The sequence below is a fragment of the Aptenodytes patagonicus genome, chromosome 3 (assembly GCF_965638725.1).
Source record: "Aptenodytes patagonicus chromosome 3, bAptPat1.pri.cur, whole genome shotgun sequence".
Classification (NCBI taxonomy): Eukaryota; Metazoa; Chordata; class Aves; order Sphenisciformes; family Spheniscidae; genus Aptenodytes; species Aptenodytes patagonicus.
This window is the reverse complement of record NC_134951.1, coordinates 43,553,627-43,569,000: the sequence shown is the minus strand read 5'-3', so window position 1 is coordinate 43,569,000 and position 15,374 is coordinate 43,553,627. Positions and strand designations below refer to the sequence as shown.

Genomic DNA, 15,374 nt, shown 5'->3' with positions numbered 1-15,374 from the left:
TGAGAAACAGCACTGGGAGGGAAGGTTTTGCTTCCTAGGAAGGGAAATTTGAGGACAGGTTGAGTCCCTCGCATATGGCTGTGTTGGAGCAGTGGCCCCTCACCAGCTGTGCCGGGCTTCACCTCCTGGGAGCTGCATGCGCAGCTGGGGGCCTGTTGCTGCTGAAGCAAAACCTCTTCCACAGCCTGTAAGGGCAAGTTGGGTTTGTGTGTTGGTTGCTGTCCTGCCCCTGCTTTCCCCTAATCTGGTTTTGGGAAGTAGGTGTTATCAGATTCATATTGTTATGATGAATGGTGGCTTTATTCTTTAATCATACTGTCTTATTACCAGCATGGGAGGTGGGGAGAAACTTAACATTATGATGACTTGTACCTTACAAATGTAAATGGCAGGCTTTACAAAACATGCCTCGTGGATGATATATCTGTTGCTAAATTATGTCCCTTGCCCTCACACCCAAGTTGCATAACTGAAAGAAGGATCACAAAGCAAATGATGTACTCGTTACAGTTTAAAATATCAGGAAGGCTGACTTTTTTTTTTTAAGGGAGATATGCTGGATATGTTGCATAAATGAACTTAAAGCCCACATGAACATGATCACTAGTTATGGTTTGCCACGTCACTGGAAAACTGGAAATAGTGGTGGTGTGCTGTATGACGTGCTCCTGGGATCGGGGTGGAGAGGGCAAATATTTGTGGTTTAATTTAAAAATGTTCTTCCCCTCTGTTGTTACTAGTTTTCAAGAGAAAATTATCTTTACTGGAATTTATTTTCAGCACCTGTGCTGTTCCATAGCAAAGTGAACCTTATTTGGTTTCATAAGATTCATACAATGGGTCAATATTGCTTCCTGAAATTAAACATGCTCTCTAGCATACTAATATATTAAATTATTTCTTTCCATATGGATGCTGAAAGTCTACAAATGATTTAAATCACTATAATATGATTTAAATCGCACATTTCAGCAGTCACTTAATATGTGTGAAATCTTTCATTTAAAAAGATGGGCAAAAAGGTATTTGATAAAGAAGAAAAAAGATTTAAAATAAATACGGTTTCTTAAGCAGTTGTTGTTCATTAAAACAAGTTGACTGTAGTTATGTATAGCCATTGCACTTAGTCTGGCACTTTTCTTACTAAGCAAGTAGATAAGCATATGCAATTATTTGATATTTTTCTGTATGTTTTACAAATTCCTATCTTGTTGTGGTTACATGTGCAATTAATGATGGTATCTTATACTTGCCATTCAACTGAAGGCTTAAGATGGAAATGTAGAGTGCTCTAATATTAAGGTGGTTTTAATTAATTAATGTAAATGCACTGGATACATAAACCCAAATCCACCATGTTTCCTGTTTCAAATGGTTGTGTCACCTGTGGACTGAAGGCATTATTTTGGTAACTGAGCGCTCTAAGGCTTTAGAACTAGTAGCTGTCCTTGTGCCTGTTGTTGTTCTGACTTGAACAGGAAAAAAAACCAAGCTGCTAACCTGTAGGTCCTGGTCAGCTTTAGGGATGTGATGTGTGCTGTCTTGAGACAGAGTGAAGAAAATAATAATTTTGTACCTGCACAAGAGGCTTCTCCTGTTGAAATATGCTTTTGGACTTGAGCAAACTCTGGTTGCGCATGGTGACTTCCATCTGCTCAGTAGTTTTAAAGAGAGCAAATACTACTTAGAGTTTTAGTGTAAGTTATTTTACTTACACTTTGTTTTGGCTTTATCCAAAATATTATAGAGGAAAACACATTTTAAATAGGAAAATTTTGTTAAAAGAAACCTGTGCTTTTATTGAGCTTCCTTTTAAGCCAAATTGTGCTGTAGAGCTATGACAGGAGCCGAAGTTCTTCTATGGTTATACATGGCTACATGGATCCCTCTTCTGTGAGTAGGTGTGCTAGACCAGATTGAATGAGGATCAGTTAGGATCTCTAGCGCCTTTCTTTTTTGTGTGCTTTCATATAGGCCACGTAAAGAGCAATATTGCTACACAGCTTTGTCCTGCTGCTAATTGCTGCCAGTCAATATATTAATCTTCTTCCTTATCGCAGTTTCTCCAGCTAATGTTGGTTCATCCCAACGTATCTAAAAGACAGTAACTCTCCACAACATGAAACAAGTAGTTCCCCTGCACTGTGTGTCTCTGTCTGCGTGGCAGACAGGTGGTGCTCTGGCAGCTCTCAGTTTATCATAGGTACAGGTCGTGGCCGCTGCAGGTCTGGGCTTGGTGAGGGTGGTGTGCTAAGCTGCTGCTGGCTCCTGTCAGTTACCCTCTATAACGGCAAGGAGGTGTGGGGGCATTCACCTGAAGCTGTCTCCTCACACCATCTATGAATGTGTTTTGGTGTTTGTTTTTTTTTTTTTTTAATTTCTTCCCCAAAAGACCATTAATTTTGGAAGGGAAGAAATTTCACACTCCTCACTTCAGGTTTCTTTGTATTGCTTCAATAAGGCAAAGCCTTTTAAGCTGTTGCTTCATATTTTTATGTCTATTTTTGGCACTTGTAAAAGGGCAAGCTATTTTCTGTCTTAGGATTTCAAAATGGATTAGTCAATGTATATCAGCCTGCTACCATATGGCTGATAAACCTCTCCCATCAATATTAACGCTCAGCTGACTAAAGCACAGACTTCATCCTCTTCGTGCTTCAGGAACATCCCTATTTGCTGAAATTTATAAGACAGCTACTTGGAATAATGTCTTTAGTTTTTTTTTTTTCTAAGAGCTGTGACCCTTAGCCTGCTGCAAGATCAGACACCAAATCTTGTCGTCGCTGTTTTTGTAGTGACAGTCTCCCTCTTTCGTGTAGGATGTTACCAGTCTTCTGAGCGGGTATTAGCACAGACACACTTGAAGAATTAATGAACAGCTACTTACGGTGACTCTCATAAGAGTCCACAAACAACAGTGCTTTTCGTTTGGGTGGGGTTTTTTGTTTGTTTTCAGCAGACCCCCTCATCTAGAATTTGACTAGTGAGGGCACTGGAGGACTGGGGAGAGCACATGGAGGGAGGCATGGCACACATCTTGCATTTGCTGCCCAGGGACGGTGCTTTTGGATCTTAGACACACAGGAACATAACGTGCCAAGATTGTGATCCTCTTAGCCGTTGTCTTCAATACATTTCCTGCTTTTCCTACAAACTATACTTCTCTCTCCGCTCCGTACTTTTTACAAGTAAGAAGTATTCCTCGTCAACAAGCGTGCATCAGTTTTGTTAATAAAAAACAGTTAATAGAAAATAGTCAGTAGGTACTGTGCTGCCTAGTACCTTCCGTGTATGAAATAAAGATATAATTTTTAAAAAATAAACAGTTGAATGGATGTTAAAAATTGATTAAAGCTGAAGACATTGTTTGATCTTAGTGCATCTTACATTTGGTAAGTTTTATCTCCCTTTGTGTTGACTGAACAGTTGTTTTGAATTGTAACTACCGAAAGAGTCCTGTACTTCCTGCTGCTCTGAGGGAAATGAGAGCTAAAGGTCTGTTGTTTCGAAAGGCGAGAGGAAAGAGAGAATAGCCTAATTAAAAGTATTCGCTTTTTTTTTACAGTTGTCAGTACTTTTATATGGGTACAGGAGGCTTGTGGGTCTTGGGAAAGGATGTGTCTGAGACCCTGAAGATGTAAAGCAGTTGGCCTGTCTCTTGGCAAATGGTATTTCCATTTGTTATTGTAGCAGAAGTCAAAGCAACTGTCAAACTGAACTTTAAAATAAAAGCAATTTTAGAACCTATGGCTGCCCCAGACAGTTGTTAGAGTTCTGCAATGGCACATTTCAGTTTTGTAAGAACAATTGTTTTGTCTTGTTACATGAGATCAGCATAAAATGGGAACTTGACTAGGGGAGAACATCACAGAAGCAGTGAATGATGAGCAACATCATTGTCTCCATTTGCTTTTATTTAGACACAGAAGTGTGATTTCTCTAGTATGGAGAAATATGTTCCGCAGATGATGATGTTTAGAATAATGTCAAAACTACAGTAGACTTCAGTAGAGATGACTTTAAAATGGTGATGCTGTTCACCTGAGACTGGAGTTTTAACTCTTCTTCATTTTGCCCATTCTCTAGCACTGGAGGATGTAGGTTTGATAAGGTGGTCACTGGCAGTATGGGAAGGATCGTTAGCGTTATGGGTTGCTGGCTTTCTAGTTCTAGAAGACTGAAAAATCTGGAAGTCTTTGCATAGTTTGTTGCAAGTATGCCTATTTCTACATATTTCTGTTGCTGAGTTGTCAGAGCAAAGATTTGTGTAGTCCACTGTCCCATCATAGACAGAAGCAGTAGGGAATGCTTTGGAAAAGAGCTTTAAAGAAACAGAATATGTAGTATGTTCTCCTCATCAGCGGTTTAAGGACTTGCCCAACTGGAAATTTCATCTGTCTTCTAGGGATTTTATTTTGGATGGATGCGACTGGGACGTGGGGTTTTTTTATGAAGAAACATAAGTTATCTCGGTCCTAATGAAACTTTAAATGTGGTCTTGATTCAAAATTAAGGGACTACAAACTGCTATGCAAATTTTCATGAAAATATAGTCACATTTTTGTGAAATGACATATACAGGAACTCAAAAATCTATTTAAAGACAGATGTGAACTCAGAAGGGTTAAGAAAGGTGAGGGCAAAATGAATAAACACAAGGAATGCAGAGGTAGAGGAGAAGAGCATTAGTAATGTGGAGCTCACTTGAAAGTGTGGTAATGTGAGTTTATTTCTAGAGTAGATGCCATTTGACACTCTATTCTGCAAAAGGATTGTAATTTATATTTCAGGGTACTTTTGTCTCAAGCCCCTTTTTTTCCCCCCTTTTATTGTTCTTAATTCATTAATGATCACATATCATTCACAGGTTCTAAGCTGTCCAGAAAAATCATGTCCACAATGGAGTAGCTGGCACACAGTGACACTGTGCAGGTCGCTGTGAACCTGTTAGAGTCTCTGTATGTTTAGATTTAATAAAACATTCTCTAGAGTACAACACTACTTAAAAAAAAATACCATTCTCCATATCAAAGAGCTGTAGTAAAAGTATTTCATTACTCTCCAGTCTGGTATGACTCTTTGCTTTAAATATGTTTTCTTGCATGCTTTAGTGACCACATCACTTAGTGATTTTTTTGACTTAAAACGTCAAAGCTCATCGAGTGTTATTGTCTTAGGAAAAATCCTATGTACTTTTACACACAAATTTTATCCTGACTTTTTTTTTATTGCGTGATCCAGTCTTTGTGCAGTTGAACTACTGACTGACTGTGATTCACTGTTATTTTTCCCCTTACATGAAATTTAAACTTACCTTTAGTAAACAGGACTTTTTTGAATGCGAATACAGGCAGTTTGGGTGAATGGGTTCCCAGGTGCTTGGGCTGCTGCGGGGGACTGGCGGTGGTGGTTCAGCAGGTGACATTGTGCACTGTGAGCTCTGAAGTCACTTGGTGGTTACACCAGCCATGGGTCGGGCACTCTTGGCTCAGTGGTTGGGTATTGAGTGGAGGGGGAAAAAACAAAGCCAGCTGGATTTAAAAAGACTTTCCCAAAATGTCATCCATGACATATGCATCATGTAATTGAAGGGCCTTCATGCTTGTCTCAAATTGTGCGGTTTCAGGTTTTTTTTCTAATATTATTGTCTAATATTTTTCCTAATTGTAGATAGTAGCATCATTAATAGACACATAATGAAGATGCCTTGTATTTTATGAATAGCTTAAGTGGGCTGAGTGGTTATAAAACCCTTAATCCCAGAGAAACTTTATAAGAACTTTACTAATTCATTGGAAAACTTGGATTTGATAAGTAAATTGCATCCTTACTTATGCTGTCTTGTCAGCAGAGCCATGGGAAAAAATTACTATTTTTACTGTATTTCTCCTGAGTAGACCTCTAAATCTTACTTAAAAGGAAGAAAAAAAAAAATAATAGCAGCCATTAAAAAAAAAAGGGAGAAAGCATTTGCTGAAGCAGTAAAAGCTGTCAGGTTGTTTCATTCCTTTTTTTTCCAGATCAGATAAGTCAACTTGAAAGATTAGGAGATCTCTAGCTTTATGCCAGCTGTTTTGGGTTCCTTTATTTATTTGTTTATGTCCTTTCTTTTTCAAACAGAAGCATTTAAAATTAGTAGAATGAAATGGTTGCTATCCATTTGAGGAAGATACTGACACACACAACCCATATCACTTAAATATGAATTTGTTCCACTGATGATCCTGCAGTCGTCTGTGTGTGCACAAAATGCTGTTTCTTCATGTGGTGAAGTACTAGGGGCTGAGGCTTGCTGAACTGAGACTTCACCCTCCCCGTGCTTCCTAACTTGGGTTTGATTAGTGTCACCCAGCTCACCTCTACCAATCCCCTCGCCCGGGTCGTTTTCTCCTGTTGAGCTCTTGTACCTGAGTGCCGTTGCCTTTTGTAGACGAGTTGTGGCAAATCTTCAGGAGGCTTGTAATGGTGTCCAAGTTTTTCAGTATTGGAGGGAGTTGGAACTTGTATCAGATTTTCTGAGTTTCCAGTGAGCAAAAGGTATGCAAATTTGCAACAGGATTTATTTCAGCATAACAATGTTGTGTATTATGTTCACATTAATATAACCTTTGTCAGCTCACTTGATTGCCACATGTACTGTTCACTGAAAATGTAAAAATGAACTAAAATCCTTCCTTATTAAATACAGAAGACTACTAAAAAACCAAAGTTCTGTAAGGCTAAATATAATTGCTTTATTTTAAGACTATTTTTATTTTCACAGTAACAGATTTTTTTTAAAAAATAAGGCATAATATTTTACTAAGAGAACACCACCTATGTTCAAATCCCATTGTCTCTTTGAGCAGTAATACTGACATTTATGAAGACTGATCACTTGCATTTTCTGTGTACAGAAAGGTTTCCGGGGCCACGAGGTGCAGACTAGTCTAGCTGGGCGTGATAGCAGGAGTACTTGATTGTGACTTCAAGATATATTAAAGAGAAGCAGTTGTGTTGAACAGAAATTTCAGGATAGCTTAAGATAAACGTTAATAAGAAGTAGGATTTGACCAGGACACAGTTTTTGACAGAAATAAATCTACAAATCATACATGCATACACTACACAAATTTTACTCATTGATCGTGTTATTCCACTGCTGCTCAATCCTAAAGCAAGCTGGTGGCTTTAAATTTGATTCTCAGATTTTTAACATCCACGTTTTGCTTTTCAGAAAAATTCGGTAAGTTCGGTGTAATACAAGAGGCAGATTGTCAGGCAGAGCCTCTGCCATAGCACCTGCTCTTTCCTTTCCTCCCCAGAGTAGTGGAGAGCTCCCACGCCTCCTGTGGGGGCAGAAGCTCTCCTTTGCTCTCTAGAGTTAGCCCAGAAACGTAATTTCCTCAGTATTTAATTTCAATGAACATTATGATAAATTGTTGCTGAGTGTACCTGTGAAAGCATGGTTATTTTTCATGCTGACAATCATGCCACATTAAAAAAATACCTTGATTATTTTGTCTCTGAAACCTGTCTTTGACAAATTGAATGTCTTGATTTGAATTTTTTTTTTTTTTGCTGAATTAGTGATACTTTTGACTTTATTGACAGTCTTTATTTTAAATGCGCCCAAACTGTTTTCATTTTTCAGAATTGCCATTGCCAAATGTTTACTCAGATGACTCAGTGTGATTTTTTTAAGTGGGTTGAAATACCATATTTTGCATCAAAACTCTTTTTAATGAAGTTTGGATAAGAATGTCATGTACTTGTTGCAGGCAGACTTTGTGAATTACATTTGTTTCTTCCATTGTGGTTTTCAGTAGCCAAAGGAGGGACTGTGTTCATGAATACTGCAGCTATGCTTAAAGAAGAAAAAATTTAATGCTTTCTGCACTGGGTCACATGTTCTCAGAATGAAGCTTTATTGGGCCAGGCTGTTCTTTGTAGCCTGTCAGTTGGCATTTTTCAGCAATGTGGAAATAGAACCACAGAATGGTTTGGGTTGGGAGGGACCTTCAAAGACCATGTAGTCCAGCCTCCCTGCTGTGAGCAGGGACATCTTCCACTAGACCAGGTTGCTCAAAGCCCCGTCCAACCTGGCCTTGAACGCTTCCAGGGCTGGGGCATCCACAACTTCTCTGGGCAACCTGTTCCAGTGCCTCACCACCCTCATCATAAAGAATTTCTTCCTTATGTCCAATCTAAACCTGCCCCTCTTTCAGTTTAAAACTGTTGCCCCTTGTCCTGTCACTACAGGCTGTGGTAAAAAGTCTCTCTGTCTTTCTTATAAGCCCTTTGTAAGTATTGAAAGGCCACAGTAAGGTGTCCCCAGAGCCTCCTCTTCTCCAGGCTGAACAACCCCAACTCTCTCAGCCTTTCTTCATATATATATATATATGTGCTTCTTTTTTTCTCAGCCTTTCTTCATATACATGTGCTTCTTTTTCTTAAGATATCCTAGGTTGCTTAATACTGAAAACTTCTTATAAGCAAATTATCTCTATGGTATACAAAAGCTGAATTATATATTTTGCTGTACTTCATGCTCCAAGAGTGGAATAATATTTCATATTGTTTCAGCATATTTTATGCTGGCTTCTCAAAATACCTATAGTCTGGCTTCTTGATAATAAAGTAATATGAGAAAATACATACAGTATCACTGTCACTGTTAATTAAATACAAAAATATGTTAAAAAAACATGCTTTAAACTGCTTCTGTTTTAAATTCTACTTAACAGGAGCCCACCTGCTTGTTGTCCCCACCTGGCTGCTGTCTCTGTTACTTCTCAGTGCAAACCCTTGGTTTCTGTGTTTCTGCCTGCCAGCTGCTGGCACTCAGCACCCAGGGGATAGCCTTGGAGCTAAAGCAGTAAGAAGGCCATTTCTTTTGGGACAAATCCAAAGTGCCAGCGTGCACTGCCAAAGATCCTGCACCCAGTTTTAGGCTGGGTACAAACCTTTCTCTGAGTGTCGGCAGACTTTTGTAGAATGGTCTTGAAATATTTTTTTTTTCCTCTAATAGTTAGCTTTCCGTCAATTAATATGGGTAACTGCATGTGATGCTGGTATAGGGGGACTGTATTTCTTTTCTATCTTGGTCCCTCGTCTGGGAAATCTCAGTAACAGAGTAGTCTGCCTTGTCCATGACTATTCTGTCTTCGTTAGGCTTTGTTATATACGTTCTCAGTTTTCTCATGGTTACCCTTTTGCTTTGTGGGGTGTTCGCTCCTGAATTAGCTCATCCTGGTGCATGCCACTCTTCTGAAGGCAAGTGTCCAGGCTTGTTGGCTGTGAAGCAATGCTGGGTCTGAAGCCCTTTCTGGTCCAGGCGGGTTTTCTTATTATTCCTCACTAATGAACTGGTAAACCTTACTGCAGATGAAAGAGACAAACTGTTTTGCAGCGGAGCCTGCATGCTGCTGCCTGTGATGTGACCTCGTGGGCTCTGCAGGGTGTTTAATTGACACCTTCCCCTGGCAGCAGCAGAATTGGGACAACTGGCAGCAGCAAATGTCTGTGTGGTCTGTTTGCTTTTTGGGTTGTAAGAAGTGAAATTCTCAAACTTTGAGCTGTTGTTTATAACTGTCAAAAGTGTGAAGGAGGAAAAGAACTTTTTATAGTAGATTGAAATCAAAATTACTCTGCAAGAAGGTTAGAGTAGCTTCCCTCACTGCGTCACCAAAGTGAGTAAAGCCCTGGAGTCTGAGCATGCTACACAGCCTACAGTCAGCTGGTGATGCCAGGCTTTGTAAATCGAGGAACTACGGTTCACTTTCACCATATCTTTATGCTTACACTGTAAGGGAATTTGGGCAGTGTTTCTCCTTCTTTGTAGATAATTACATGAGTGGGAAGGACATCCATGGTTTGAACCTAATGTGGAGAATGGATTAGGGGATCCTGTTCCTATGTAGTTGCTTAGGAGGTAACTGGTATTTGCACTTTTTCCACTAAGTAGGAGGGAGTAAGGACTTTCTACCTAACCTTATTCATGAGGTGTCATCCTTGAATTTCTTGTCTGTAGTTCTTATGTTTAGTCTGTTCTTCGGTTTGGCTGAGTTCCTTGTTAGGCATTAATGCATGATGCACATGAGGGCACCTGGCAGGAGAAGTGATGTAACAGAACTTAGTAAAGGGGAAGGAAAAAGGAGATGCAGAAAATACAGATGATGCTGGTGGTTCTGAAGTAGAAGATTGGAGAGGGTAACTAATGACCATCCTGAATTCAGGATAGAAAAATACCTGTGTCCACACTCAGTAGTAGGTTCAAATTACAAAGGCCCTGGGTAAATTTTTCTGGCTGGGCAAATGCATTTTCAAATCTATTATAAAACTTCATCTCCTCAACTGCCAGTGCGTTGGTTTCTCTCAAATCTTATTGTGACCTCCTTTGGAATAATTAAAGGAGTAGTCATGTAATAGTCACGGGAGGTGTCAGGATAAAGCTTTCCAGCAGTTGTTCAAAGGTGCACATGATGTCCTTTATGATAAAATATTGAGGTTATTAGTCTTGCACATCTTGTATTTGAAGTCTGAAACTCCATTAATGACACCTATGTTTTTCCTGATGTCTTTGATGCAATTGATAATTGCACCAAATTGCAATAACTTTAGTCTCAGTGTTCAGTGTTGAGAAACTCTGTGACCATGCAACGTATTTTTCATAACTTTGTGCTTGTATAACTCATTTAAGATTTATTCAGCGTGAGTAACTTATATTGTGTCTTGGATTATTAACTCCAGTGAAGAAGCTGGGATGTGCTGAAAAAGATTAGTTAGCTGAAAGAAACATTTCTTGAAGAGCTCATGTATTTTTGTATGCAATGCGTATTAATTTTTTTCTTTATTTTCATGTCTTACATTTTCTCTTTTTCAGCTGTCAAACGTTTGATGAAAGAGGCTGCAGAACTGAAGGATCCTACAGATCATTATCATGCACAGCCTTTGGAGGTTTGTTTCTCTGTTTGCAAAAGCTTGTAATTAGGCTGTGTTATTAATATATACTTTAAGTTCTCTGTATGCATATGTATTTAAAATGTACATATTTAGATACTAGCAGACCTTTTAAAATTGATTCAATTCTTTTTTTCCTATGGTGGGAATCAACAGCAGAATTCCACTTTAATGGTATTGTAGTTCCAGGTTGTTAGTGAGAGTGCGTAATATTGGTTTTACATTGCACCTGAGTAATTTTATCGCACAGGTATAATATGTTTATTCCCCCTCCTCCTTCCTGAGACTACATAAATGCATTATGTTTAAGTTAAGCTTTTTACACCTAAACCTGACATCTGGCTGAGTTGCTGAGTTGCTTAGCAAAACACTTAAGCCTAGGAGATCTATGAGGACTCACTACTTTGCGTACAAAAAAACCTGTGAAAAACTGTAAATGGGTGCAGTTCTGGATGCGTTGTAAGAGGGAATGCTTAGATTCCACTTAAATAGTAGCTTCCTGAAGTCTTCTAAACACCCAGTTAAGTTTTTGGGCTGAGAGGACAGTGAAGTTCTGGTGGTTAGAAGCTTAAACAGAAACCCCTTCTGATTTTGCTGGAATAATAAAAAAGGCAGTGTTCTGTGGTATTCAGTTCGGGGGGTTGATTTAGCTGTTCACAGAAATACGTAGCACACTTAACATGCTTACAGAAAATAGCGTGTTCCTAGGTGCTATAAAATATACCTTATTATGGACTACTACTTTTTGTCTGTACCTTGTGTTTCCACTACCTGTGGTGAAATGTAAAGTTTAATTCATGCTATTACTTGTAACTTACATGAAGGTCTCATTTCTGGGTTAGAACAGTGACTTGCTGGGAAGAGAACAGTGGCAGATGAAAGGAAATGCTGGAAATGTTGACGGTTACCTCCCATCCTTGGAAAAAATTGTAACTAGGTGGGCAGTCACAGGCCTGTGATACCAATGTTCAGCATTAGTTGAGAGATCTTGTTCACTGACAGCAAGCTTTGTTTGGACTCCTGTCCTAATAGTAGGAGTTGTTCTGCTTGTAAATATTCAGGAAGTTGTGGGCATCATGAGATCTGCTACACAAAGCCAAACACAGAACCCCAAAGAAATAATGCTTAAAGAGAAGTTATTTATATGTCCAATTAAAATAATATTCCAAATTTCAAAGTGTACCTGTTGTGCAGTAATGCACAGTAGCTGTTTCAAAATTGATTATTGTGGTGGGTTGACCCTGGCTGGACGCCAGGTGCCCACCAAAGCTGCTCTATCACTCCCCCTCCTAAGCTGGACAGGGGGGAGAAAATATAACGAAAGGCTCATGGGTTGAGGTGAGGACAGGGAGATCACACAGCAATTACCATCATAGGCAAAACAGACTCAACTTGGGGAAATTAGTTTAATTTATTACCAATCAAATCAGAGTAGGATAATGAGAAATAAAACCTAAATCTGAAAACACCTTCCCCCCACCCCTCCCTTCTTCCCGGGCTTAACTTCACTCCTGATTTTTCTCTACCTCCTCCCCCCAAGCAGTGCAGGGGGACGGGGAATGGGTGTTGCAGTCAGTTCATCACATGTTGTTTCTGCCGCTTCTTCCTCCTGAGAGGGAGGGCTCCTCACACTCTTCCTCTGCTCCAGCGTGGGGTCCCTGCCACGGGAGACAGTCTTCCATGAACTCCAATGTGAGTCCTTCCGACGAGCTGCAGCTCTTCACGAACTGCAGCAGCGTGGGTCCCTTCCATGGAGTGCAGTCCTTCAGGAACAGACTGCTCCAGCGTGGGTCCCCCATGGGGTCACAAGTCCTGCCAGCAAACCTGCTCCAGCATGGGCTCCTCTCTCTCCACGGGCCCACAGGTCCTGCCAGGAGCCTGCTCCAGTGCGGCCTTCCCACGGGGTCACAGCCTCCTTCAGGTGCATCCACCTGCTCCGGCATGGGGTCCTCCATGGGCTGCAGGTGGATATCTGCTCCACCATTAACCTCCATGGGGTGCAGGGGGACAGCCTGCCTCACCATGGTCTTCATCACAGGCTGCAGGGGAATCTCTGCTCTGGTGCCTGGAGCACCTCCTACTCCCTCCTTCTTCACTGACCTTGGTGTCTGCAGGGTTGTTTCTCTCACTCCTCTCTCCGGCTGCAATTGCACAGTTTTCTTTTCTCCTCTTCGTAAGTGTTATCACAGAGGCGCTACCACTGTCACTGATTGGCTTGACCTTGGCCAGTGGTGGGTCTGTCCTGGAGCTGGCTGGCATTGGCTCTATCAGACATAGGGGAAGCTTCTAGCAGCTTCTCACAGAAGCCACCCTTGTATTCCCCCCGCTACCAACACCTTGCCATGCAAACCCAATACATTTATGGAGAAGCAAAAGAGGATGGGAATTCTCTGGGGTGTGAGTCAAGTCCCTGTGTTGACTTGGGCATGGAAGGGTCTTTGAGGAGGCTGTCATTAATGTTCTTTCTTGGGGTGGGTCTCCCCTCGGTTCTCCAGAAATTATTATTCACTGGGACAAAGACCCAGTTTTCCCTTAGCTGACTCAGTTTTCCATCTGTCGGGTAATAAAACTCTTGTCACAATTGATACAACTAGAGTGAAGAGCTTGAATAATGAATTTGAGGGTTTCAACAAAGCCATTGTGTAAGAAAATTACCAGAAAGCTACAATATTTTATCCTTTTAACCAGAATCTTAGTACCGTGTTGGTTGTCTTACTCTCCATTTGATTTTGGCTTCTTAAAACTTCTGCTGTGCACTGTTTCTTTAGCCTGTCCTCGTTCAAGAAAATAGTGTTTAGTTGTCTACTTCTTTGACACGCTCTTCTCTCTCTTTTTTTCCTCTCCCTTTGGTGGGGGCATTTTAGGATAATCTTTTTGAATGGCATTTTACTGTTAGAGGCCCTCCAGATTCAGATTTCGACGGAGGGATTTATCACGGGCGAATAGTACTGCCACCTGAATATCCCATGAAACCACCCAGCATTATTTTGTTGACGGTAAGCATGTTTACTAGGTTTTCCTTTTTATGTGATCAATTTAACCGTAGGTGTCTGAGAGAGAGATTCTTGGCATTTAAGGTAATGTTATTTTTGTAAGAAAGGTGGCATAGTACAGTTAATGCTGCCAATTTAAGACCGGAAGTCTTCCAAGGTGACTTTGGTATTCTGTAATTACATGAAGCTTTGCACCTAATGAATGGAAGCTTCCTCCAGGAGTAATCACATTGCTGATGTGATTGTCTAACCTTCTGTTCTCTCCATGGGCCCTCTTGGTCTCTGGTGGAGACATTGGTCACATGTAGGAAGGCAGACCTATGGTTTGGGGCAAAGGCCCACGTTTGTGCATAGTTTCATAAAGCTATAGCTTTTCAGGCTCTCTGCATATGGTGTGTGGGTTACAGGAGCAACAGGCAAGCCACCATGTCATACTGGGACATGTGAGGTATCAGTTAAGGGTTTCTTCATGCATGAATAGAGGCAGATGGCAGACTTTGTTCAGAAAGCTGAATACCAATTTTGTGAGGTTGGCAGTTGTATAATTATCAAGTATTATTTGCATATAAATTTGTTTGATGGTGATTTTTACAACTTGTACCAAAACCCAAGAGTTAACTTCCAGCATGTTTTATTATATCCTCCTTCTTCCTTTGAAGGCCAATGGCAGGTTTGAAGTGGGGAAGAAAATTTGTTTAAGCATCTCAGGGCATCATCCTGAAACATGGCAGCCTTCATGGAGTAGTAAGTAACAATTATTTGGAAAATGTTACCCCCATCAAGCAACTAGATCTTTAAACTGAAAAAAGTCTCACAAAGAATGTTTATAGTGGAAAAGGAGACAGATTTTGAGGGACTAAAAGTATGGGAGAATTTGAGAAATGTGAAGTCATGAAAGAGTGACAGGAGGATTTGGGAATGGTATTAAGACAAATGCGGGGTGAAAAGATGAGAAACTGAGGGGTGATGGTAAGCTCTTATTTATTTGGGTGCACAAGCATTAAGAATTCTCAGACTACTTAGAATATTCTTTGGTTTGGGGTTTTTTTTTAAATTGTTCTTATGAAAATACTTTAAATCCTATTACTTTACCCTGTTTTTGTATAATCATTAAAACCAGCTTGAATATCAATAGAGGGGAGCATGGTCAGTTTTTAATTCTGACGCTGTACTTCTGAACACTCAAGAGGAAAGACAACGTGCTCAGAGCTCAGAATAACTGAATGTTTTCTACCTTCTTTTTAAGTTTCACTGTCACAGAAATTGAGTGTTGGCATAATTCACCCAAGGCAATATTTTTGTGTGTATATAGTTTTAGTTTTGCTGAGTACAGTACATAATTATTTCTTTGGATATCAGTTGCACTTTTAAAATATGTTGATAAGATCTTAGGAATTTTCTAGCAGACCATTCTTCAACTTTTGTAAAATCTCTTATGTT

The 15,374-nt window shown here is 40.2% G+C and overlaps 1 protein-coding gene across 1 annotated transcript in view; it reads left to right on the top strand.

Moving 5' to 3' along the window:
* The window catches only part of UBE2J1 (ubiquitin conjugating enzyme E2 J1), a 36,612-nt gene that overhangs the window by 937 nt on the left and 20,301 nt on the right, over positions 1-15,374 (top strand). Inside the window, exons 2-4 of the mRNA XM_076333219.1 lie at positions 10,865-10,938; positions 13,806-13,937; positions 14,594-14,678. Coding sequence (XP_076189334.1) covers positions 10,865-10,938; positions 13,806-13,937; positions 14,594-14,678 — 291 coding nt within the window. The remainder of the gene's footprint in view (positions 1-10,864; positions 10,939-13,805; positions 13,938-14,593; positions 14,679-15,374) is intronic.